This window comes from Phascolarctos cinereus, unplaced genomic scaffold, assembly GCF_003287225.1.
Source record: "Phascolarctos cinereus isolate Bilbo 61053 unplaced genomic scaffold, phaCin_HiC Scaffold_1;HRSCAF=81, whole genome shotgun sequence".
Taxonomy (NCBI): Eukaryota; Metazoa; Chordata; class Mammalia; order Diprotodontia; family Phascolarctidae; genus Phascolarctos; species Phascolarctos cinereus.
Window position 1 is genome coordinate 100,059,902 of NW_027555514.1, and position 24,900 is coordinate 100,084,801.

Genomic DNA, 24,900 nt, shown 5'->3' on the forward strand with positions numbered 1-24,900 from the left:
ACTGATGTGTACATGGTGGGATGGGGGATGGGGAGAGTTGGAGAGCACAAAGTCACAAGTGTACAGGTAAAGATCACTCACACCATGCCTATTTTTGCATGAGCTAGGTAATTCATACATGAACATGTGTGCATAATTATAGACACGTCTGTTTCTCTTGGCCTCAGTCTATCCATCTCCATTTCTGTGAGACAGAGAACAAGACAGTGTTTTTAAAACTAGTTCTCCAGTTTTAAGATATTAATATCTTTCCACCTTCTGCTATTTCCTCTCCTATCTCCTAGTTCCCTTAGTCTGTGCCCAGTCTCCTTCCCCTTGCCCCAAATTTGCTCAATTCTCCTCTTTTACCTAGCACCTTTTCTCTTTGCTTTCTTGTCACCCTCCCCCTCACCCCCCTACCCACTGTCATACCTGTGTAGGATAAACGTTGGGCCGGGGGCCTGTATTCCCCTGAGGTCTGTGCTCATGGATCCCGTTCTCAGAGGGCAGGCCATAACTGGTGCAGTGCTCAAAGGAGACATACTGGTACTGAGGGGCACTACCCCACCAGCTTGATTCTCCCCCTGGTCTCAGTGACCCAGCACGGTCCATGATCCCAGCCTTGGGCTGGGCCCCAGACTGACTGGCCCCCTATTCCCCAACAGTTCCTTGAACCTCACCTCCTACTTGGCCCCAAGGAGTCTAGGGCAGCATGCCCACCCTCCTACTATTTATAGCCACCCCCTGTCACATGACCCCCCCACTGCCACATCTGATCTGCTTGGGGTCAAAACAGGTGTGAGGAGGGGGGAAGGGAAGGGCCCGCAGGGGACTCCTCGAGAAGAGTACCCTTCTCCATCCCACTGCCAAGTGCCTCGTCTAGCTTAACGCTAACGAGGGCATAGATGTTCCTTCTTTCCAACTCTCTCTGCCAAACATACCCATCATAGACTCACAGTCTCACCATTGAAAGGTTACTCCGTCTGCTTCATACCTGAACAGGAATCTTTTACAACACCCCTGACAAGTGATCATCCAGCCTGTGCTTGAATGCTTTCAGATATGAGGCACCACCCACACAAAGACAGTCCTTTCCATATGGGAACAGATCTTATTGTTAGAAAGTTTTTCCTTCTATCAAGCAAAAATCTGTCCCTCTGCTCTGGAAGCCAGGATGAAGTCTTGCTCAGGACTTTCATCTGTTTATCTACTCCACATTCCTTCCTTGGGGTGGGGGTCAGGAGAGAGGCAGAGATGAGTGGGAAAGGATGATGGCCTAGAACAGTCTGGGGATCAGCAGATGGATGACGTCCAGATAGTCACTCACCTTGGAGAGGAGCTGGTGCTGCTCTGCCATCTCTACTTGCTGCCCCTTCCCTAGCCCTCTATCCTTCCAAGGACTGGTACCCTTTTGCAACATCTTCCATCTGTCCATCCTTGCCTGTCTGTTTGAATCCCTTTGCTCCTCCATCTTTCTGCTTCCCTGTGTTCAGTAAAGGCTATAACTACTCTGATGCCATTCTCTCATCGCTGACTTTATCTCCCCTGAGGTGTGGAGTGCCTGTGGGAAACGGAGGGATAATGACCTTGGATTCTGATCTCTCCCACATCCCAGGCTGATTTATGAACTTCACCTTCTCTACAGGATTAATCAGAGAGTGGGAAGGGCCGTGTTCTCAGAAAGCTTGCAGAATGTCTATTAGTTATAGAAGGAATGGGATTCAGAGGAATGGGATTGAATTTGGGATTTGAAAAGCAGAGATGTAGAGCAAAAAGGGCTTTCAATCTGGGATATGTATATCCTCACGGGATCCAGGAAGCTATAAAGGTGACAATTTATGAAAAGTTAATTTTTATTTCTCATGTGCACATGTACTATAAAATCTAAAATTTTTAATATTTCATACTGAATAAGGGATACAGGAAGGTTCACTAAAATCCTGGAGAACAGGATCTGAAAAAGGCTGGGAACCTGTGATATAGGGTGTGCTATGACAGCTTTGGGGGCTGATGTTTTAGTAGGATACACATATATAGGCCTACTCATGATAAGCCTGACAGAAACATAAAAGATGATGCAGAAGCAAACTACGTCATGCCCACCACAGCTCAATAAATGTGTCAGGATAAGAGCAAAACCCAATAAGCTTAATGTTCCCTCTACCTCTACCTCCCTGGGACATTTTCTCTTCTGTCTCAACTATCACCCCCCCCCACCATACCCCCATACCCCCACACCCAGCTTCTTAATTACAGTTACAAATGAATAGGTAGCTCAGACCTCAAGACTATGGGAGGGTAAGACATGGTATTGGTATGAACATGAGAAATGATGTGTTACAAAAGTAATACAGGGTTCTTTCTGGGGACATTTGTATGGGTTTATCCCAAAGTTCGGGGGATGGCATGAAGGAGAAGCCCAAAGGTTTAGCCTTCAATTTAATTCTGACCAAGGTCCAGTGAAACTATACAGGGTTGGGGGAGGGAGAAGAAAGGAATGGGTCACTAAACATGTACCAGTTTCACAAATATCCTATAGCAACCCAAAGTCCCCTCTATAACATGAGTATATGTGAGGAAAGGGGGAAAAGTCAGCAAGGACAGGATGATGACTTAAGGAGGGGTCAGACCATCATTAAAAGAAGTTTCAGAAGCAGAAAAGATTCTCATCCTAGGGAAAATTAGTTCTGTGTGTGTGTGTGTATACATTTATACATGTTTACATACATCTATTTTTATAGATGTGTGTATACACATACACACACACACACACATACACACACACTCCTACTTTCCACGTATATGGCCTTTGACAGTAAAGTATTACTTCTGAAGAGCTTGACAGCCTCAAAGACAACTGCCTATGATTAGAGGTACCTCTCTCTACATTTGAGTTGGAGTCAATAAGTGGGAGGGAGTCAAGTACTTGGACAGTTCACGCAGTTGTTAACCCAGCACTGGCTTCTCAAATTGGACAGTAGAGGCCAGGACAGAAAACAGTTTCTGGGAAGTGAAGCAACTTCCTGAATTTCCAAGTCAGTGATGAACAAAGAGCCACAAGCTCTATATGGGTTTGGCCAAGGTCTGGGAAGATAGGAAGTGGGTTAGGAATTTGAGATTAAGGGGTTTGGGTCAATGCTACAGGGATGCTTTGGAAAGTTGAACTATCTATTGAATTAAAATATTTCTCATAACCAAAAGAGGTCTAGAGGAAGGGATAAAATGAGAAATGTGAAAAGGAGATCAAGAAACAGATTATGTGTTTTTGTGTTGAAGGCCAGAGGAAAGCCTGAGGCTCACAAGTAGGGAGGTATGGGATTTTCTGAGCCAGAGACTGGATATTGGGGGACAGAGAAAAGGAGCTGCTCTGGGAATTTGCTCCCCGAGGCAAAGGATTTAGGGACACCTTTCTTATCAATGGTACCTCCTCACTCTGATATCCTAAGATTGGTTTTGTGGGGTTTTAAGGATAAAGCAAGTCTCTCCCTCTTTATTTTTGCCATTGCCTCTCCTACTTCTTACCCACTAAGTTCTAAAGAAGGGAGTGGGGGGGGGAGGGAAGAGAAGTTTAGGGAGAGAGATAATTTTAGATGAAGGTGAGGAGGAAGAGGGGAACAGAGTTGTGCAATCCAACCTCTAACACCCTTGTTAAATAGGGTGGGAGAAAGACAAAGAATCCTCAATTCAGAGACAGAGTTTACTCCACCTCTCAAGTGTCACACTACTTAAAAACAGCCTCACTATGGAAATTCCTTTCCCCACTTTAGTCTCATTGGATAACCTTGTTTCATTCCTCCTGCTTCCCTGACTTGCTGATGCCTCAAACTATCTTGCAGTTTTTTCAATCCCACTCCCTCAAGTCCGTATATCCTCTTTGGGGCATTCCTCTTATCCACAGAACCACCACAGAGAATTTCTTTCCACAACATTGCCAACAAGTAGCCATATAGCTTTTGCTGAACCACCTCCAGGAAAGGGTATCCCACTGCCTGGCAGGGCAAGTTATTCTATTTTTAAATAGCTTTAATTGTGAGGAAGTTTATCTTTACTTCAAACCCAAATCTTCATGTCTCCATCCACCATTCCTTGCCTAGTCTACTTTTAAATAGGTTAAATATCCCAAGTTCCTTCCACCTGCACTCATGATGTGAACTTGAGACTGCTCACAAGCATTAAGACTCTCCAGTTTGTCAAAGACTATCACCTTCTTAATCCAACATGTTTCTCTCACTGCAACCTCAGATGCATTAGCTTTGGGGGCTTCCATTACACATATATTAAGTACATGAACAGCCTCCACTCAGATCTGATGAACTACCATGTAGTCAAGCCTTCCCCACCCTGTATTTTATGAGGTTGACTTTTTGAATCCAAGTATAAAACTTTCCATTATCCATATTAAATTTCATGGTATCAGATTTGGCCCAGCTTTTGGCTTGTCAGGATCTTTTTAGATGCTGATTTTGTATTTCAATTGTTATCCTTCCTTTGTCACCTGCAAATGTGGTAAACATAAATATGCCGTCCATGCTTCTGTCCAAGTCACCGATAAATATAGTAAACAGCACAAATCTCTGGGGCATTCCACTAGTGATTTCCTTCCAAGCTCACATTAAATCATTAACAACTACCCTTTAGATCAATCTCCTTCAGCCTATTTTTCCTATTGGTGATTCCACTGGGTCACTGACAACTCCTTTTTTAGGGGAGGGTAAGAGAAAGGGCTCTTTGACACAGGCACCCTAGCTCCTTATCTTTACATATTTTTTTCTCATCACTGCTTCACAAATTCTCTATAATCCATCACCAACTTAACAACCAATTTATTATTCCTATCAGTCCACCCCACCCTTTATTTTACCAAGGTCAACAAAGCTCATTTCCTTCAACCCACTCCAATCCTGGCTCTTTGATCCCCACATCTGTCCTACTTCTATACAATTCACTCACTATTTCCTGCCACTACAGTTATTCCTTTAAGTATATATCAAGACCCCTTAAGCTGCTTAAAGGCTAGAGCCCAATCCAGGTAGAGAAATGGAATCCTACTGTAGACCATCCATTTACTCTACACTCCTTTAACAAGACTGACAGACTTACTGAACCCACCTGACCTACTACCTGCCAAATTTCCTAGGATTTAATTCAGACAGGACTCTGAATGCTTGATGTAGTTGTCCATGGACACTATCAGAGTAGTTATTCAGAGATGAAGTGTAACTGGTTCATTATCATAAGAGTAGGCTAGGGTTTATTTTTTTGGAGTTCTGGCAGCAACATGAAGAAATTAGTGAGGTAGGTTTGTAAGGTAAATGAAAGATATCAGGCATCTGGTTAGCCACAGGGACAGAGGTCTTGGGGACACTTGGTAACAAACATGAATATTTATTTGGCACCTGAAAGCAATACAAAACCCTGGCAGTGGGAAGTGGGGAGAGACTCATGTCCAGATGCTGGAAAAACAAATACCCTCTCTGGAGGACCTCCACCCCAACTCCAATCATTAAGTATTTATTGAGCACCTTTAGGCCCCGGCATAGTGCAGGACACTGTGGGAGATAAAAGTATAATACATGATCTTTGTTTTTACTATGTGCCCACACTATGGGGGCTATGTAAGTATGACACATGGTCACTGCCCTCAAGAAGCTTACAGTTTCTTTGGGCAGCTGTAGCTAACATACATCAAAAAATCAAAATACAGTTAAGTACTAAACTGTGGTAGTATTAAGTACAAAGGGAATTCAAAAAAGGCTTCATTGAGGTGGGAATTGAGCTGAGTCAAAGAATAGGCAAGGTTTTGTAGAAGTACAGGGTAGGAGAGAAGGCATTAAAGGTGGAATGACAATATGAGCAAAGGCACCAAAGAAGAAATAAACATTGTGGAAAGTGAGTGAGAACACTAGCTTGAAAGGAATAGGGGGTGCCTATTGGGGAATATAGGAAGGAAAGCTGGAATATATCCTGTGAGGCTAGGTAATAAGAGGATATTTAAAAACTAGTCAAGATTTAGGAGTCTGTAGTTTCTTTAGCAAGGGAATAATTTAGAAAATGTATCTAATAGTAGCATATGGAATGGATGGAGGGTGAAAGACTGGAAGTAGGGATACTAGCCAGGACGTTTTTATAGTAATCCTGGCAGAATACATAGAAAACCTAGCCTTGTTGGCAAATAGGAATAGTGAGGAAGGTAGAGCATCTGAAAGGAAAAAAATGGGACTCAGGATAGGAGATGAAGGAAAAAAAGGAATTAGATTATTCTGAGGTATCATTCCCATCCATTCTCCATTCTTTCTCTATATTACCCATTTTAACAGGAAAACACAAGAGAAAGTAACTATACAGGAAATCTGGGAAACTCCCTGGGGAAGGAATAAGAGTCACCTTAATAAGGTTAGTTTTCATCCTTCTCCACCACTGGGCTGGAGTAAATTCCAAGCAGGGGAACAGGGGAAGACAGTCCCCTCCTAACAGGGAGGCCTTACAGTACTAAAAAGGAGAATGCATAGGTCATTACTGTAGATACAGCGTTTTGAGCTGTGCTTGGCCCTCTAAGACCAAATACCCCCTCATAAATGATATCTATTGCGTTCTCAAAGACTAAGCTAGTGAAGTACAAACTCTAGTAGAGAGATCCAACACTAAACTGGAAAGGCTTCGAAAACAGACCTAGTGATGGTTCCCATGTCTATTATCCAAAGAGGAATTTAGTTAAGTTTCAAAAGAAACATGATCAAATTGAATGGAGGCAATTATTTTTTGGCCATGGTAATTCAGGACTACCACTTACTAAATCATGGAGGGGCTTCATTATGTAACAGTGGAAAGAGTGAATACTCATACTGAAGAAATCATAGATTTTTAAAGTACTGAATTAAGTAGTAAAGACATCACTCGAAATATCCCTGAATGTCAAGGAAAGTTGTGTTTGAAAACAGAAAGGATAAGTGGAAAAGATCATCAAAATGGCTTCAACTCACATAACAAAAACAATGATCAAAGTGCTATTCACAATAATCCTGGGGAGTGAACTCAATAACTACAAGAGGCTAGGGCTGGGGCTTGATTGAATATTCAACACTAGTACTCAGGATGAAGCTCACTTACCCCATACAAGCACTGTGTTCTAGAACTACCTGCCAGACTCCCTTGACCAGGGATTGCCAAGAAATAGTTCTAGAGTTTCATACACAAGAGGAGCTGGCCTGCAGACCCCATCTTCAAAGTGGAAAATAAAAGGTATATAAAACAAGCCTGGAAGAGTCCCATTATCCCTGAGGGGAAGGAATAAATGGTCCATTTTGAAGAGGGACAGTTCAATCATGCCTCCTGTAGTCACTCTGGGTTAGATGAGAGGATGGGTGCTCATCGTGTAGGAGGATGTCCTGGAAATAAGTAGAGGTGGCGGCAGAGGGTACTGGAGTACTCAGACATCTCCTTACATCGATGAAACTCTGTACCAGGGGCATAGCCTTCTCGATCTTTGATAAGTGCATTAACCTGGAGAGGGAGAAATTTGCTAAGTTTCAAGCCAAAGACTTCAGGCTTCTTACAACACCACCCTAAAAGCAAGCCAAGCCATAACAGAGAAGGAAGACCAGGGAGGCAGGAAAGAAGGCAAAATGAAGGCAGGGCAAACTGCATATCTCAGGCAAAGAGTCAGCCATAGAGACACTTACCTTAACCAACATGTCTGCCACGTGCATATCTCGAGCCCTTTCAGAGAACACTTGTGTCAGGGCCTCAATGTACCAGGATCCCCGCTTGGTGTTCCGCATGGCAGCAGTGCCTACAATCAGACCAGGACTATGTTAGAGTGTGAGATCCTAGCCTTCTGGTTCATTCTCCATTCCATAGCCCATTCTAAAATAGTACCAAACTGAGTAAGGGACCTGAAGACTCCTTCATCACTTTCCTTCTCCTTTGCCATAGTAGTGTCAAAAGCACTTAGCCCAGTGCCTGGCACATAGCAGTTGCTATGTTACAACCCACAGTTACAACCCACAGTTTAAGAAGCACTGAAGGGATTGTGAGTGGAAAAAGTTTAAGAAGCCCTACTCCAGAACCCCAAGTACCTTTGAGGCATGCATAGCCACAGATCATGTCAGAGCGTGTGGGCAGTCGCATTTTCAATATCTTTTCTTTGCCAGCATCACTTTCCTCACACCCCGGAGAGGCCACACGCTCTTTCCCATCTCGAAGGTCTACCCCTCGATCTGTCTCATCTGCAGGGAAAATGGACAAAAACAGCATTCCCCCCCGGGCCTGACAATGGGAAACCAAAACTCTCTCCCATCCCAAGGGGGACAGCCATCTTTGGCTGCTGCTTCAGCCAACTTGTGCTTGATAGATACAAGTGTCTCTCCCTCCTCTGACATAATAGAATTGTGACAGTCCTGAGCTCCTTCCAGGCCTGTTAGGATAGAAGGAATGGTTGGAAGTGCTGAATAAGATTCCATACAGTGGAAAGGACCTTAGAAGTCTTCTGATCTATCACCGGCCTTTGGACAGAAAGAAGCAGCAAATACTTTTACCACAGGTCTAGGAGGATTCAGCCTCTTGCCTCCTGATCTGCTCTAGCAGAGAGAGATTCTAAGTCTGACAGTATTTCCCTCTTCCTAAGACTCACAGAGTAGTCAGGCAATGAATTCAACAGAATTAGGAAGGGGAAATGGGGTGAAAGCCAATACATACAGTCTTTCCTCAAGAGAAAATGGCAAGTAGGTGAGGGTCCAATTACCAAAGAGGCTGGATACTTGATTACTCCCTAGAGGTTTTGTGGAAAAGTTGGGAAGGTGGATTGAGAATGGGCACATGCATGTTATTAGAGGAAAAGAAAAATTCTGCAATCCCATTAAATTCATTCCATATATCCAATTACCTGCCAAATCTTGTTTCTATCTCTACATTTGCCCCCTTAGCTCTACCTATCTAGTCACCACCCTAAACTATGGTTCTCTTGCCTGGACTACTTTAATAGCTGAGAAATGGCATCCCTGTGCCAAGACTCTCCCCCCTCCAATTGGTCCTACACACAGATGCCAAAATGTACAGATCAAACTACAGTGGTTGTCCATTACCTCTAGGACCAAATATAAATACTTCCGTTCAGCACTTATGGCTCTTCACAATCTAACTTGATGCTTATCTTCTTAGCCTCATTTATATGACTACATATCACATACTCTACAGTCCAGCCAAATGAGCCTTCTTAAAGTTTCACACACAGTCCTCCATCTTTCACCTCTATGCCTTTGCACTGGCTGTCCTCCATATCTGGAATGTTCTCTGCTTCTCACTTTCATCTTTTAGAAGCCCTAGTTTTGTTCAGAGTTCAGCTCAAGTGACACCTTCTGCATGAAGACTTTCCTGATCCCCTCAGCTGCTTGTAACATCCTTCATAATGATCTTTTCCTCTTACTTTATTGCTCATGTTTGCAGTTTACACATCATTGCATATTTGCCTACATGTTGCTTTAGAATTTTTTTTATAGATATGTATCTTATCTCACAAACTATATTATTAGCATCTTGAAGAGAGGGATCACATCTTCTTTTCTATCCTTAACAGTACTTAGCATAATATGGATTCAAAATAGGTGCTTGCATTTCTTGGAAGCCATATAAAACCAGAATGCTCAAAGTCCTGGCTCCTAAGGAAGCTGGGAAAACCTCATGCAAGGGAAGAAAAAGGTTAGAATGCAATGAAATAAGGGAAAGAGAAGCACTTCAGGCAGCAGTATGGTCCAAAAGCTGGAGAGCACAGAAGTAAGTAACTTTTGGGTCCCCTGCAGAATGCATAGGTAGTCAAGAAAAAGGCAGGGAGTTTAAAAGAGGCAGACAGGAAGGTAAAGACAGATACAAATGAATGGGGTTTAAAGGAGAAGACAGAAAGGAAATGAGGAAGAAACAAAAGAGAGGTAGACACGAGATACAGAGAACTTTGATTGTTATTCATTACTCTCACCCAAAGACAGAATATCTCCGAGTTAAGAACTGGAGAGACAGACAGGTCCAACAGGAAAATGACGATGCTGATAAGAGTGTTCTGGTGAGAAGAGGACATAAAGATGCAGGATAAAGAGCTGACCAACCTGAGAGCCATGGGCTGCCCAAGTCCTAGCACAGCCCATGCAGAGGGAGAGACACTTACAGAGTGCGAAAGGCGGTGGCAGCAGTGAACAGAAGGGGGTGCCCATGGGATTCAATAGCACCTGAGAGGAGCAAACAGGAAAGTGAGAGCTGGCAAAGGGGCTGCCCAGGAGCTACTACCTAGGCACTGGGCTGGCTGTTAATACTCACCTCCACGACAGGCCTGGATAAAAAACATCTTGGGCTTGTTCTGCAGGTTTGGGCAGTTGGCATTGTCGAAGAGCTGAAAAACCTCTTGGAGCTGCAGTAGAAAGAATGGATGAAGCAAGTGGGTTAAGCAATCTTCATACTGTACTTTTGGAGTTCCACAACACTTAGAATAGCTGTTACATGTAAGAAGGGGAAAGAAGTGAGAAAGTCTAGTTTCACTGGTCTGTGTCTAGATAACCCAAGTACCTGGAGCAACTTGCCATCTACACCATAGATGCCACCGTCTATGCCATGAGAAAGAAGTGCAACCATGCAGGAATCTGTGCTCTGGTGAGCTGACAGCTGTGCAAACCCCTGGAGCTTCTCATGCATCTCCTGAAAGATAAGATTCCCACAGGACTTAACTAATTAGGCAAGATCTCCAATCAGCCCACAATTATAAGTTTTTAAGTTTTTCTCAGTATGTCCTACTGTCAATTGGAAAATGCATGGTATTACTAAGGCCAGTTTTAGGTAGAATCTTAAGGGCTACTTTCTTCTTAACTTACTGAACTCTTAGATAGATAGGTATCTTCACCACAATAAACCAGTTAGTACCTAGCCCTAGGGTCCTCATTCATGGTCTCCCTAACAAGTAGACATAGAACTATAATCTCTCTCTCTTTCAGTCAATGTCACTTGACATAAAAAAACATTCGACAATCTCCTCAAAAAACTGAGTATACACAGGAGAATGTGAGAATGAATTAAATATCTGAACAAAAGATACAAGGCTATTGCTACCTCTTCCTATGTTAATCTCCCTCCAAATTTATTTTTATTTCACTTTTTACCTATTTTCTACACTGTGTTAATGCTAAATACCCTCAATGGTAAGTCAAGGAAGTTACTGATTTTATATCATCCTTAGTTTAAGCATAGTGAAAATATTAAGCTAAATTCAAACTGATTTTGTGGAAAATATACTCATAGCTTAAAAAGAGTTATCTAAAACAGCAGGTAAAATAATCTATCCCACATAAATAATTGATAACGTAATAGTTACGGCAGCATCTGAAAAACAGAGAAAAATGGTTGAAAATATGATGTAGGAATATATCTTACAAACTACACTATAAAAATGACTGAACTCCCTTAACACACAAACTGGCTATTCCTGTATACTAATAAATATCACGAGGAAAAGATTGTTACTTATAAGTCATTTGTTTGGAGAAATAAATGGCACTTTTTTCAAGGAAATAATCTATTCAGTGTAAGGACATACGACTGTTCTCTTGCCCTCTAGTGGAAGGTGAGTGTAGTATTTGATACAGCCTAACCCGTGGGCTCAAAGTAACTCTAAATGCACCCTACCTCCTGAATGGATCAATTGTTGACCTGTTAAGGAATACAGAAAAAGTCTCCTGATGAACCAGACTGTCAGAATCAAGTTTACTTTACTATGCTGAGTACTACTGTTATAACTTGTCCACCCGGACCTGGAGTCTTCGGCCGAAATCGCGACCTCCAATGTTTGAATAACTTTGATTTTCCTATGTTGCATGCTTTCTATTACCAATCTTACCTTGCTCTCACCTAGCTCACCCAGTAGCAGTATTTACATATAAGCTTCTCTCTACCGTCACCAATGAGTTAGATACAACATCAAGCCTGACTCAAAATATTACATAAAATTCAGACTAGTATTTTAGATTAAAATGTCAGATTCAAAAGGTACTAAACCTACTAGAAAGTAGGTATGGTTAATTTGATCACTCAATTTTTTTTAGTCAATTTTCTAACAAAAAAAAATCATTTATAATTCAGATAAAGGGGACAAGAGCTTTTTGAAAGAAAATGAAGAATAGTTTTAAAAGTAAAAAGCTAGATTTATGAATTAGTGGATTAAATACTTATACAACAGAAATTCTCAATAAATACCTCCTGATTTATGAATATTCTGCAAACATATCATAGAGGAAAGCTTCCTCAAGTGACAAGTGGCCCCAGAATGATTGTTTTCTTATTAGTCACCACTGTACTTGTACAAAGAGAGGTATAAAGAGAGGAGGAAGATGCAATCCTTCTGCTACTTGATTTCATTCTTGCTGCAGATGCATTTTCTCACAGAAACAATGTTATGCATGCTAGTTACATTCCCAGAAAGGAAAACACAAGTGAAACAAAATGGGAGAAACAGACAAAAAAAAAAGACAACAGGTCTATGTCAACTCAAAGGTAAAGTATAAATTTAGTTAAATTTCAGCCACATTATGGTTTTAAAAAGACTTCCGGGTAAACTGCAAGCACCGTTTTAAACACTGTTTCTATGGGAAAACGTGTTCCAAATTCTAAATGTGTTGAATAAATGAATGAATGTTGAATAAATTCTAGAACACAACTCATCTGTCAATTGGGAGATGCTTGTATTTGCTGAATTTAGAAACATCTGTACGTTGAGGAAAATGGAGCCACCAAAGCAATTATAATTTTGGTGTGTGAATGTCCTTTTGGTTTTGTTTTTAAAATGAAATTCCTTAAATTATAAGTGAAAAAATGCATTTGAAGATTTTCTTTCCAGAATACTACCTAGCAAAACTCTTTGAAGATAAAAATGTTTTCCTTTTTTGTCTTTCTAGCCTTAGGCCTTTAGATGTAGCTAGGTATAACAGAGATGTTAGCTTCAGAGCTAGGAAAACATGGCTTTGAATATTTCCTCTGAACACACTGGGCAGAGATATCACCACTGGTAAATCATTTAAGTTCTCAGGGCCCCCAGGAGCTATAACTTAGACTATAACTTAGAAACCAACTGCCTATCTGCACTATTGGAGGGAAATTCTACTCAGCCCTGCCTGACCCCTCAAATAAATAAATAGATAAATCCTATATCCTAGTGCCTATAACAGAGAAGGCACTTAATGAACGCTGAAGAATGAAATTAATTTAATAGAAGTTTAAAATTAATATATACATCTCTGGTTTTTATGATACATTGTTCTTATTAAGAACTAGAATAACTAAAGTGCAATTTACTGTAATTATTACTTAGAAATGTATACTTCTTTTTCAAAGGCCTAGATCTGAAAATTGCATTTTTCTTACTATCTCCTGAAAAGACAGAGAAACACTTTACAAAACTTAAGGTGCTATATTAAAAGTCAATTATTTTTAACATTCTATTAATATATTTGGAATAATATGTTAATATAATTAATATTCTATTACTATATTAGTAACACACATACACACATATAGCTCTTATTAAAAGCAAGGTATATTTAAGGAATTACCAATTTATAAAAGGTGCTAGTAGAATTGTAACCTCTCATTAACTTGGGACACAACTTTATGGTGAACAAATTATAAGTGAATAAATGCATTTGAAGCTTTTATTTTTTCAAGAATTTTACTCAGAAAACTCTTACTTTATGGTAAGAATGAAAGAAGAATCTATCATACTTACTGCTATGTGAAAACAGTCACACCTAGGGAGTCACTTACCAAAAGAAATTCTATTTATATACAGGCATTATTTTAGAAAAGTATGTTCAAATTCTGGCTTATGGTTCAACAAGGTTCCAACAAAGGATCTGAATATTTTTGGTCCTTATATTTTAAACTGAGGAATGAAAGAGAGTATGAATGATGAAAGAGGAAAACTTATTACTCTGAAACCAAAGTCAAGCTGATCTATGCAATTTACTGTTTATGGAGTAAATTTTCGCTGCTTTTTTTTTTAATAGAAATTTTGTCTTAACACAATTGGAATACAAAATGCTACGTATGAATAGATCAATCTTCATGTTGATAGATTCAGACTCTGAATCAAGAATAAGGACTTGTTTGCTCTGAACAGCCCTCAGCGTAATTTATTATTTTACAATTTTTTTCATTTTGTTGCTCAAATATTGTTTCAATATTCTTAAATTATCTAGTTCCTATAGATTATGGATTATTGCAACTTCTTCTTTGCCTCTAAAGCCCTGTACTTGGAATGTAATAAAAACGTAAAGAAAATATAGATTTCTCATTGTAAATAACTTTAACAGGTAGCATAGTAACTGGTATTTTTTTCCCTTAAATGACCTAAAAGGCTTGGTAGATTCTACAACACCCAAATAAAACACCTATATTAAAAGAAAAAAACTTAAAAATGTATCTGGCACTTTTATTTGGGTTCTAAATATATTCCATTTGATGTTAAAAGAATATCTCTGAGCCTGATGTTTTTAAATAGAAAACATGTCTGACTGGCTTGATAAACTTGAAACCAGAAAAACAGCATACTTTCTGTTACGTAAATAGCAGACCTTAAAATTAAAAATTATTAATTTAACTATCAATTATTTAAAACCCATATTTTATTTGTATGTTTTTTCCTGTTATTTAGAAAAAATGAAAATCCTCTGCTGGAAGCTAAGTATCACAAGCACTATCAAACCAATGCACTATATACAGGACACCCCTCTAAGTTGAATGTACAAGTCATCATATCAGCCTACAGATTAACACTGGAATGTTTTTCTTTTTTTTAAATATACACTTTTCAAAAACTACTTACTTGTGGCAGAATGACTACATAGCTGGTAAAGCAAAATTTATTCCTTTGTCTATAAACATGCCACAGTCTTCCTTATCCTTAAACATACAACACACACACACCCCTCCCAAGATAAAAAATGTTTGACCATTATTTATGGAGACTATGATAAAATTATACTTATGAAAACAAGAACAGGTAAATAAAAACTGATCTATTAACATAAATGCACTTAAATGAATAAGAAATTTCCATTGTGGAATGACTAAACAAATTGTGGTATATGAATATAATGGAACATTACTATGTGGTAAGAAATAAAACATGATGAATACTAAGAAGCATGGAAAGATTTATATTAACTGATGCAAAGTGGAGTAAACAGAGCCAGGAAAACAATAAATACAACTATAGCAATGTAAGTGGAAAGAATAACCACCAAAAAACAATAAGAAATAAATTGTACAAAACTGTAAAAATCAAATTTGGCCCCAAAGAAGAGAAATGAGAAAAATATCTCCCTGACTCCTCTGCAGGGAGGATAGAAAAGGTGTCTCATAGGTATGGAACATTTCATACAATGTCAGTTTTTTTGATACATTGATTTTGCTGAATTCCTACTTCCCCTCTTTTCCTTCATTTCTTCTTCTTTTTTAAAAAAAATATATTATAAAAGGATGGAGAGAGACACAGATAGTAATCATAACTGTGAATGTGATAATATGAATGTAATGGAATACTATTGTGCTATAAGAAATGATGAACAGGCAGATTTCAGAAAAACCTGGAAAGACTTATATGGTTTGATGCTGAGTGAACTGAGCAGAACCAGGAGAACGTTGTACACAGTATCAGCCACGTTGTGCGATGACTAATATTGATATAACCCTTCTCAGCAACACAAAGATCTAAGACATCTCCAAAAGCCTCATGATGGAAAATGCTATTCACATCCAAAGAAAGAACTATGGAGTTTGAATGCAGATCAAAGAATACTATTTGCTATTTGTTTTTCTTCTGTTGTGTTTTGTTTCTTCTTTCTGGCGGTTCCTCCTCTTAGTTTTAATTCTTACTTACAACATCACTAATGTGAAAATATGTTTAATAGGAATGTATATATATAGCCTATATCAGATTGTGCGCCGTCTTGGGGAGGAAGGTAAGGAGTGAAGGGGAGAGAAATTTAAAACTCAAAAGCTTATGGAAGTGACTGTTGATAAATCAAAATAAATAAATAAATAAATGAAAATACATATGTATACACACATATATAATAAAGGATGGTTGGCTGGGAAGGAACCAGGTGGAAATATAGGTGACACAACAACAAAAAACATTAATAGAATATGTTATGACTAACAAATCAAAGCTAAGTTTGCTCAAATATTATTATCCTGGTATAAAAAGCAAAGGATATAAAAACTTGCAAAGAGTAGCATGAGAATATTTATATGAATTGATAGTGATATGAATACAGGCCCAAGAATACAATATATACAATTATTACAAAAATATAAATGGAAACAAAAAAAAATGGAACAATACATAATTAAAATGACTGAGCTTGGGCCTGAAGAATTAAAAAAAAATTTATCTCCCTCCCCTCTTTACAGAGATGAATGACTATTAGTGTGGAATACTGCTTCAACTATAAGACACAACTGACATATTTGGTTTTGCCAAACTACTTTCCCCCTGATTTAAAAAAAATTCTTTGTTATAAGGGATGGCTCAGTGGTTAATGGAGGTGAAAGGGTTATATTCAGAAATAAAAGTGAAATAACAGCAAAAAAAGTTACAAAAAGCAAAAACTGTGAAATTCATTTTAATATTTCAAGGGATCTATTATTTTATCTGATGATCTCATCCCTACTGTTCCACCAAATCAGATCACAACTCCTCTGTGACTTGGTTTTATGAGTTGTTGTGGCTGAGAAAAATCATCACTTATTGGTCAGCTTCTTCAAACTCAGAAAAGCAAATTCTCAGGCAAATCCGTAGCCACGCATATACAAGAAGGCTTTTCAGCTTGGCAGGACCTGTTCAGTGCAGGCATAATCTTTGAGAATACAGGCCAGACCATGAGATGTTGAAACAGAACTTTATTTGCATTTCATATCTCCAGTAATGTAAAATAACTGTAATCTTGGAATCTATAACAGGAGGCAGGTGACACCATTAAAGATGGTTTGGTAACAAGAAGGAATATTGAGAAAGGATCAGAATTTGTCGGTGCATCCTATAATATTGCTCATGAGATGAGGCATTTGATCTTGGATAACGATCAGAACATATAATTAATTTCCCTTTTTTCTAATACTGGGCTCACCAAACAACTTTCTGTTTACTATTTTAGTCTTCTGTGCTCACCAAAAAATGAACTCCTAATATAGACTAGTCTTGATTACTGGGATAAGCATATTTTACATTATAAAAGCACTGGCATTCTGGTTTAGAAATCACTTTCTTCTGAGTTTGATCAGCATGAACCAATCCCAAAGAACCTAAGTATTCCTGGTCAAACTAGGTGAAAAGCAGTGCCTGAAGCTATAATCTTGACTACCACATGAGATTAAGCACACGACTGCACGAAGGACATTGGTACTCTAAGAAAATTATTCTCAAGCAGTCAATTGGTCTTACCCATCTTTACTAAACTACAAAGTGACACATGGCCCCTGAGTAGGCAGGAGAATATATACCGTAACAGCAGAAGCTCTAAAAAAGGGATGTTCTATCTCATCTATCTAACCCCTTGAGCCCTTGTATACTTTGTTCCAACCTCTTCTTCTATAACCAACTGCTAGACCCCTTCCTCCCATTTCCCAGGTAGTACCTGTGCAGTCTGGTCATGCAGGACATGAACATCATAGTCCAAGAGCTTGAAGAGGGTTACCAGGGAACTATGGTCCACATCCCCACCAGATCGGAACTCCAAGTCTTTCTCCCCATTAAAGTGCACATTGCTCAGCACCAGTGCTAGGCCACGAGGACGAGATTGCAATCTGTAGGCCTGTGTAGGAAAGGCTAGATTAGATTGTGAGAACCAAGACCATATTTTCATCAAAAAGCTATCCAAAGGTAGGAACTATTTCTTCCACAAGCTCCATGAAGATAGGGAATATGTTTTATTCTTTCTCCTCCTCATCCCACTGGGACTAATAAAGGGAGCTAATAAAGGGGTCTATACACAAGGAAACCCTCTATAAGGACTTACTGCTTATCCTGACACAGCCAGAATGTGGATGTGGATGAAAATGGAGACTACATTTCCAAATAAGGCATCCCCTTCTTCTTTCCCATAACCTCAAGTCATTCTGTAAGACTCACCAAATGGTGGTGTGTTCGATAAAACTCCGGGGTACAGGGTTTCACCTGGAGGCTGGGGGGCCCATCTCCATTGTCTAGAGAATGTTCCATGGTCTCTGAGGCACAGACAGGCAAACAATTTCAAAATCCAAGGTTAAACTCAGCACAAGGAGCTGAACGCGGACTTAATCCTTCTTCCTATCTCTGAGGGAACAGCTTTCCTGAAGAACAGCTTTAATTATTAGTCAGATGCTGAATATAATTTCCTTTCTCACTCTAGAAAAACAAGCTTAGTTTTTATTAAGGAAGATTCATAGATATAAGGACCAACTAATTACAAGGATTTCCAATTTACAGAAGTAGGGCAGGGGGAAAGATAGGTTACTTTTCACAGTCAGGGTATATGAAGGTCTCTGTGCTAGACGACTAATAGATGCACTGAATAACAACCATTTCACTACTGATAGGGTAGGGGCCACACCTGAAACCCATCCAAACAGTAGCTCTATTGGGTCCTGGCCAACTAACTGAAAGCACTATCTTCAGAACACAAGAAAGAGGAGGCTTGGCGATCACTGTCAAATCAAATAAGAAATGAGAAATCCAACTATTATCTCCTCCTCTGAATCCTCACCTACAGAGAGGCGGAGTTGCTTTCGAGGAGGACAGGATTCACATACTGGGAGAGGGAGACTTGAGTCATCATCACAGCCCAACTGTAAGAAAACAACAGTTTCCATGCTAAATCTTAAGAGACATCCTAGTCACAGGTATAACTTCTTTCAATATTCTGAATCCCCTGTGGCAGCTCGAAGACTGCCAACACAAAGCTCACTCGGGGAAGGATTCCTTCCCCAAACATCATAATCCCAGTGCCCCATACCGGTGGCAGTATATGCTGAAAGCTGCAGAGGGTTCTGCGCAGCAGCTCCTCCAGGTGCCCTTGCTTGGTTTCCCGTAAGGCCTCACAGAAAGCTCCAAAGGCATGGGGACCCCTCTTGGGCAGCAAATTAAGGAATTCCACATTCTGGCTGAAACTGCCTACTTTGGTCTGGGGCAGACAAAAAGATGAAAAAAAAAATTGTGTTTGCTTACCCTATATGACAACCTACCTCCCACTTCCAGTGAGGTTTACCAAACTGCTTTTCTTCTTTCTTTTGAAATCTCAATTATAAGATATGGCTCAATGAATAGGGGAGGGGTATATTTGGAAATAAAAGTGATGTAAAAACAAAAGCTATTATAATTTTTAAAAAGTATCTTCACCCAACTTACCAATGCTTATTTGTAGGAAAATTGAGTATAATCCCTTTCTTGTTCCTGAGACCCTGTACCATCTTTGGTATCCCCAGGGCTTCTGTAGCTGTACCCCCTTCATAAGGCCATGTCCCTTTTTCTCTCCAGCTCATGTCACTTCCTCACCCTCAACCTATTTCTCTCTCTAAGCTATGCCTCTCCAAACCCCCAGCTACCTGGATGAGCTCCCTCATCTCCAGTGTGATGATGTCTTTCTCTAGGAGGTGCTCTAAGAGTTCACTAAGCAATAGCTGCTTGGCTAGCACGACCCGGTTCTTCTTCAGAGCTTCCTGATGTTTCTGCTCCATTCCCCAGACTCCCAACATCCTCCTGAGAAAAGTGAAAAGGAAAGGAAATTGTCAAGAGAAGGTATCTTTTTTACTACTTTGGTTGGTGGAGTGGAAGGAAGGAATTGTGGGGAGATGAGGTAGAGGAATAACATAGAGGGACAGGATTAACAAAATCCCAGTTTTGCATACATTTTATTCCACTTGTACTATGTGTGATATGGTACACTTAAGTCTATAAAGAAAATACAGACACAGCCTTTTAAAGAATTCTGTTACCCCAAAATACAACTCCATCTTACACACTGCTGAGGTCTGCATATATATACAATCAGTTTGATAGAGGTGTATATACGGCTGGGGGAGAAGGTCTCAGTGTTAAGAAAAATCAGTTTCTTCAGAGGATTCTGCAAAGAGAGGCAAATTTTAATTTAGGAAAAGCACATCACTAAGTTAGCAATTCTAATGGACATACCTGGCTGAGACTGTCAACAGAAATCTGTTTAAAATGGGCCTATTAAGAAAATACAGCAATTTTAGACAGTCTAGACAATTTCATATTGAAAACTGTTTTTAAATGAAAACAATATCTCTGGCTTAGTTAAGCTGACAAAATTTTAACTGAGTTCAAAAGAACTCAATCTCAATGGGAAATGACACTGTAGAAACTGTCAGAATCTGGAAAGAGGGTGACAGGAAAAGACTGTGACAGGAGGTAGTAAATCAATGTTACTAAGTGATAATGCCATGATTTTATAGAAAAATAGATCTCTAAGGTTTGTGGGTCTGATTGATACAAATCTCAAGGTCGCCAGGCAAGTCACAGTTATCAAAAACCTGGCACCTACCTCACAGTACCTAACAGCAACGAATCCTTCCAACTGCAGTAAAGCGCTCAACCAAGATCTTAAAAACTTCCCTCATGATCCACCCCATCTGCTTCTCTTCTCCCAAGGTCACTATGGGCTCTGCAGTTGGCCACTATATGCCTCTCTCAGAAGACAGCACAATGGTAGATTAGGTTTTCTTAAAGTCGATGTGACAAGCATTTCAAAAAACCATGTGCAAGGTTCTGTGCTCAAAGAGCTTACATTCTACTGAGGGATATCTCATACAAATAAACAAATGCAAGATAATCTGAGGAAGGAGAAAGCACCAACAACTAGAAATATCAGGTAAGGCTGCCTATACAAGGTAGAACACGAGGTGAGCCTTGAAGTAATCTATGCTTTCTAAGAAGCAGTGATGGGAAGAGAGTACATTTTAGGCCTGAGGAACTGCTTGTTCAAAGACAGAGGTGGGAGATGGAATCCTAAGATTTGAAAACATAAATTAGGCCAGTTTGGCTATAACCTAGAGTGCACAAAGAGGGAGAGGGTAATGTGAAGTAAGTTGAGAAACGTAAGCTGCAATCAAATTTTGATGGTATATAGTCTTAAGCAGAGGAGTGACATGATCAGATTTGTGATTCATTATCTATGAAAGAAGGTAAAGGAGAGTGAAGAGTCAAGGATAAGTTAGAGGTTGAGAACCTGGGTAACTGGAAGAAGAGCTGTACATGCAACAGAAATAGGTAAGTTTGGAAAATAAAGTTGGGGTGAAGAGAAGGAAGAGAAAATATGTTCTATTATGGACATGTTTAATTCTAGATGCTTATGAGACATACATGGTAGAAATGTCCAACAGGTGATGCTCCAGGGACTCTATATCACTTTTGCATTAGGTCTGTATATATGGGTTTGGGAGACATCAGCACAGAGATGATAAATGAACCCCTGGGAATAATGATTAGAGGGACAAAAGACAAAGTGTAGAGAAAAAACAAGGCACAAGACAAAGTTCTGGGTAAAAATCGAGTTAAGATGAAGGGACATATATGATGACCCAGCAAAGGAGACTGAGGAAAACCTGTCAGACAAGTAGAAGAGAATATCATGAAAGGAGGGAACAGAACAACCAGAAAGAAGAGATCCTCAGCTACATCAAAGGCAGCAGAAGTCAAGAAGGATGAGGAATGAGAAAGGACCATCAGATTTAACAGTGACAAAATCATTGGTAACCATTGGTAGCTTCTAGGATCCAGAATACAAGTGACTGAGAAGTGAGTGGGAGGTGAGACACTGAAGCAGGAAGCATAGCTGAGTTTTTCTACAAGACTGGCTGTGAAAGGGAAGAGAAGCTATAGGTTGAGAGCCTGAAGCAGTGGTAGGATCAAATGGCTCTTTCTCTTTGCTCATCAGTGGTACACCACTATCACAGGCAGATTCTGTAACGAGGCTGCAAGTAAGGATACTGCTACTTTTGTGTATAGTCAGGTCATTGGACTCTCCTACAGATTCCCAGTAATCCCATATGTCCGTAGCACCACAGAAAGGAAACACTTGGCCCTCCCAAAAGAATTAAGCCTTCATGATGGTGCCTTAGTCTATTCCCTAGTCAAGTCAACAAGTATTTATAAGTGATTCTTATATGCTAGACACTGTGCTAAACACTGGGGATACACAGAAAGATAAAAATACTACCTGCCCTCAAGATAACTGCACACAATCTGGTGAGGAGAGACAAACACGAAAAAACTGTGTACAAATTAGGATATATCAGGATAAACTAGAGATGCTTTCAACTGGAAGGCAATAACACGAATATCTCAAAAACTGTATTTTCAGAAAAAAAATCACACAAACGAGTCACCTCTGCAAAAGAAATTTCACAGAGAACGAACATTACTCATCATTATCCTCAAAGTAACTTGAAGTTCTAGAGTAGGTAGGGCATTTCCAAATATAGGCTTTCCAAAATTACTCACACTGACTTGGAATGTTCAAACCACTTATCTTGAGGGGACTTAATAATTTCCTACACCTGAATACTGCTGCAACAACTGGGGGAAAGAGATTGTAACAGGCAACCCATTTACCCCAGAACAGCTTGACCAAAGACCTGCCAATATATCTCCAAAATGACTCTTAAAATGAAAGTTTGTTATCTGGGAAGACATTAAGCAATTCATTAAATAGAAAATGACAATAAACTGGTAACAGGTTGAAGAATGTAGCCAAGGGTAAAGTTCTGAGAGATGGATAAATCAGTGAGACAAAAGTGTGGAGGATGGTATAAAAGCACATGAGAAGGGGTACCAAAAGGTGACAAAAAAGTACCATGAAAATTTTAATCTGCCAGCTCCATATTTGGAATCCCCTCTGCATTGCTCTGACGTTATTTTCCCTAAAGACCCAGTGGAAGCTTTCCTGTAGTAGGCTATAAATCCCTCTAGGGCAGGAACCATGTCTTATTAATTTTCATACCACTACTGAATACTGGAGTGTGTTTTACTAATGGTAGGTATTCAACATTTCCTGATTGGAGGCCAGCCTCCTCAGAGAAAACTCCTTCTTGGCCTTCTGTGATTACATCTTTCTTTGTAATCCTTTAGCTCTTAGAATCATAAAATTATAACATCTTTAGAATTAAGGGAGGGATCAGGAACTTATTTTCTATACCACACATTTAACATTAGCTACACTCCTAACCTCTCATGAACTGGGCAATCCATGGGTTATTCAGATTTAGAGCTGGAAGGGCCTTAAAATCATCTAGTCCTAGAGAGGTGAAGTTATTTGCTCCTGGTTACAGTAACAGTAGCAGACCCAGGACTTAAATCCAGAGTTTTTTACTTCTAGTGTTTAGCACAGTGTACAGGAAAGTGCTCAACTGCCATTTAAATATACTAAAAGTGAACTGATACCCAGAAAAGAAGGTTACATAAAAACAAGATATAAAAAATTTTAAAACAAATGGCTGGGATTTATAAAGGAACATGCCACTAATCAACTATGTTCTTTAAGAGATATATAACTTCTCTCTGGTTCTCTTGTTCTTCTCTGCAAAATGAGTGGCCTGGAAAAATCACTAAGAACCCTTCTAAGTATAAACAATTACGTTTATAAAAAATTACATTTGTGATAGCGCACCCAGACCTAAGGAGCTACCAACAAAATCTCGTAACCTCAGAGATTATCTCATCTAAGCCTCAGTTCAGGGGTTCTTAACTGAAAGATGGGAGAGGGTGCCTGAACTATGTTTTTTTCCTTTTTAAAATATTTATATAATTGCATTTCAATATAACTGGTTTCCTTTGCAACATTATGTATTTTGTAGCATTAATCTGGGCAGGGATCTAAAAGATCCGTGACACTTCCCCCCCCAAAAAAGGTTAGGAATCCCTGCCTTTTAAAGGAAGTGCTCATTGTATACCATCTCCCACAAATGTCCCTCTCTCTCTCTCTTTCCGTATCTGAGGTTTCGCAGATCTCAGTCCCTCCCAAAGGAACCTAGGAGCTCTTAAGTGTTCAGAAGCTCTTTAGGCAGAAATGTGGCCCTTGTCACACCGGGGCCTGATACCTCACTGACAGGTACAGGCTGAGCTAAGGATGCCCACCACCCCACCTCCCTCGCTTACCCTACGTGGCGCTGCACCTCAAGCCTCAGACACCTGCCAACTGTCTCGAAGGATGTGCCCGGATGGAAGTCTGACTCAGTTTCCTCATCTGTAAAACGGAGCCAATAAGAGACCCTCCCTCCCAGGACAGTGATGTGGAGCAAATGAGATCAAGTTTGCAAAGCGCTTAGCTCGATGCTAGCAGTAACGCAGTATTAGCTCGCTGCACATAGTAGGCGCTTAATAAATGCTCGTTTCCTGCCTACGGGAAGGGGCAGGTAAGTGTGGGGGGGCCTCCATTCTTCGCACCCGGATGCTGGTTCCTAGGCGGGCCTGTCTCCGCACCCACCAGGAGCCAGGCCCTCTAGTGGGGAACGGGGCGGTGGTCCCGGGGTTAGGAGTTAGGGGTCAGGACCCGCCCCCCCAAGAGCCGCAGCGAAGGTTCAGGGTTCCCCGCTGGGCCTGGAGAAGCGGTCCCGGCCCGGGCTGCCCGAAAAGACGAGAAGAGTCGGCATCGCCGCGGGCTCCACTCACCTGCGCCCCCCGTCCACTGCCGTCGACCCCCTCCGTCCGAGGCTTGGGCAGGCTCCCGCGCGCGCCTCCGCCATTTCCCGCCTTTCTCAGCCCGGGAGAGAGCCGCCCACTCCACAAACAAATGAAACGCCCCCTCGGGGCCCGCGCTCCCGCCCCCGACCCTTTCTTTGGCTCCTCCCTCCTCCCGCGAGATGCTGAATGCGCATGCGCACGGCCATTTGGTCCGCCCC

The 24,900-nt window shown here is 40.4% G+C and overlaps 2 protein-coding genes across 5 annotated transcripts in view; both read right to left on the reverse strand.

Annotated features, from left to right (window-relative positions):
• Positions 1 to 5,257, reverse strand: part of CLCN1 (chloride voltage-gated channel 1) — a 35,648-nt gene extending 30,391 nt beyond the window's left edge. The window contains exon 1 of the mRNA XM_020997946.2: positions 412 to 5,257. Coding sequence (XP_020853605.1) covers positions 412 to 591 — 180 coding nt within the window. The 5' untranslated portion in view covers positions 592 to 5,257. The remainder of the gene's footprint in view (positions 1 to 411) is intronic.
• A 91-nt stretch (positions 5,258 to 5,348) lies between these two features.
• On the reverse strand, positions 5,349 to 24,830 carry CASP2 (caspase 2). Of its 4 annotated transcripts, XM_020997945.2 has the most exons (13): positions 24,158 to 24,242; positions 20,001 to 20,105; positions 19,588 to 19,741; positions 18,999 to 19,166; positions 18,750 to 18,831; positions 18,137 to 18,231; positions 17,643 to 17,819; positions 10,528 to 10,656; positions 10,282 to 10,372; positions 8,720 to 8,746; positions 8,055 to 8,204; positions 7,659 to 7,768; positions 5,349 to 7,479 (listed from the first exon to the last, which is right to left on the reverse strand). In XM_020997945.2, exons 3-13 carry the CDS (start codon positions 19,735 to 19,737, stop codon positions 7,345 to 7,347), a joined length of 1,314 nt encoding a protein of 437 aa, XP_020853604.1. In that variant the 5' UTR covers positions 19,738 to 19,741; positions 20,001 to 20,105; positions 24,158 to 24,242; the 3' UTR covers positions 5,349 to 7,344. The 4 variants fall into 4 exon arrangements, with proteins under 4 accessions (XP_020853604.1, XP_020853601.1, XP_078009278.1 ...); XM_020997942.2 differs by lacking the exons at positions 20,001 to 20,105; positions 24,158 to 24,242 and adding an exon at positions 24,671 to 24,830; XM_078153152.1 differs by lacking the exon at positions 20,001 to 20,105.
• Between the last annotated feature and the right edge of the window lie 70 nt (positions 24,831 to 24,900).

Coding starts and splice junctions, on each gene's coding strand:
- CASP2 (XM_020997942.2), bottom strand. CDS start 24,744: ATGGCGGAGGCGCGCGCGGGAGCCTGCCCAAGCCTCGGACGGAGGGGG. Junction 19,167..19,587: donor AGATGAGGGAGCTCATCCAG/GTAGCTGGGGGT, acceptor TGTCTGCCCCAG/ACCAAAGTAGGCAGTTTCAG. Junction 8,205..8,719: donor TCAAGTATCCAGCCTCTTTG/GTAATTGGACCC, acceptor TTTTCCCTGCAG/ATGAGACAGATCGAGGGGTA.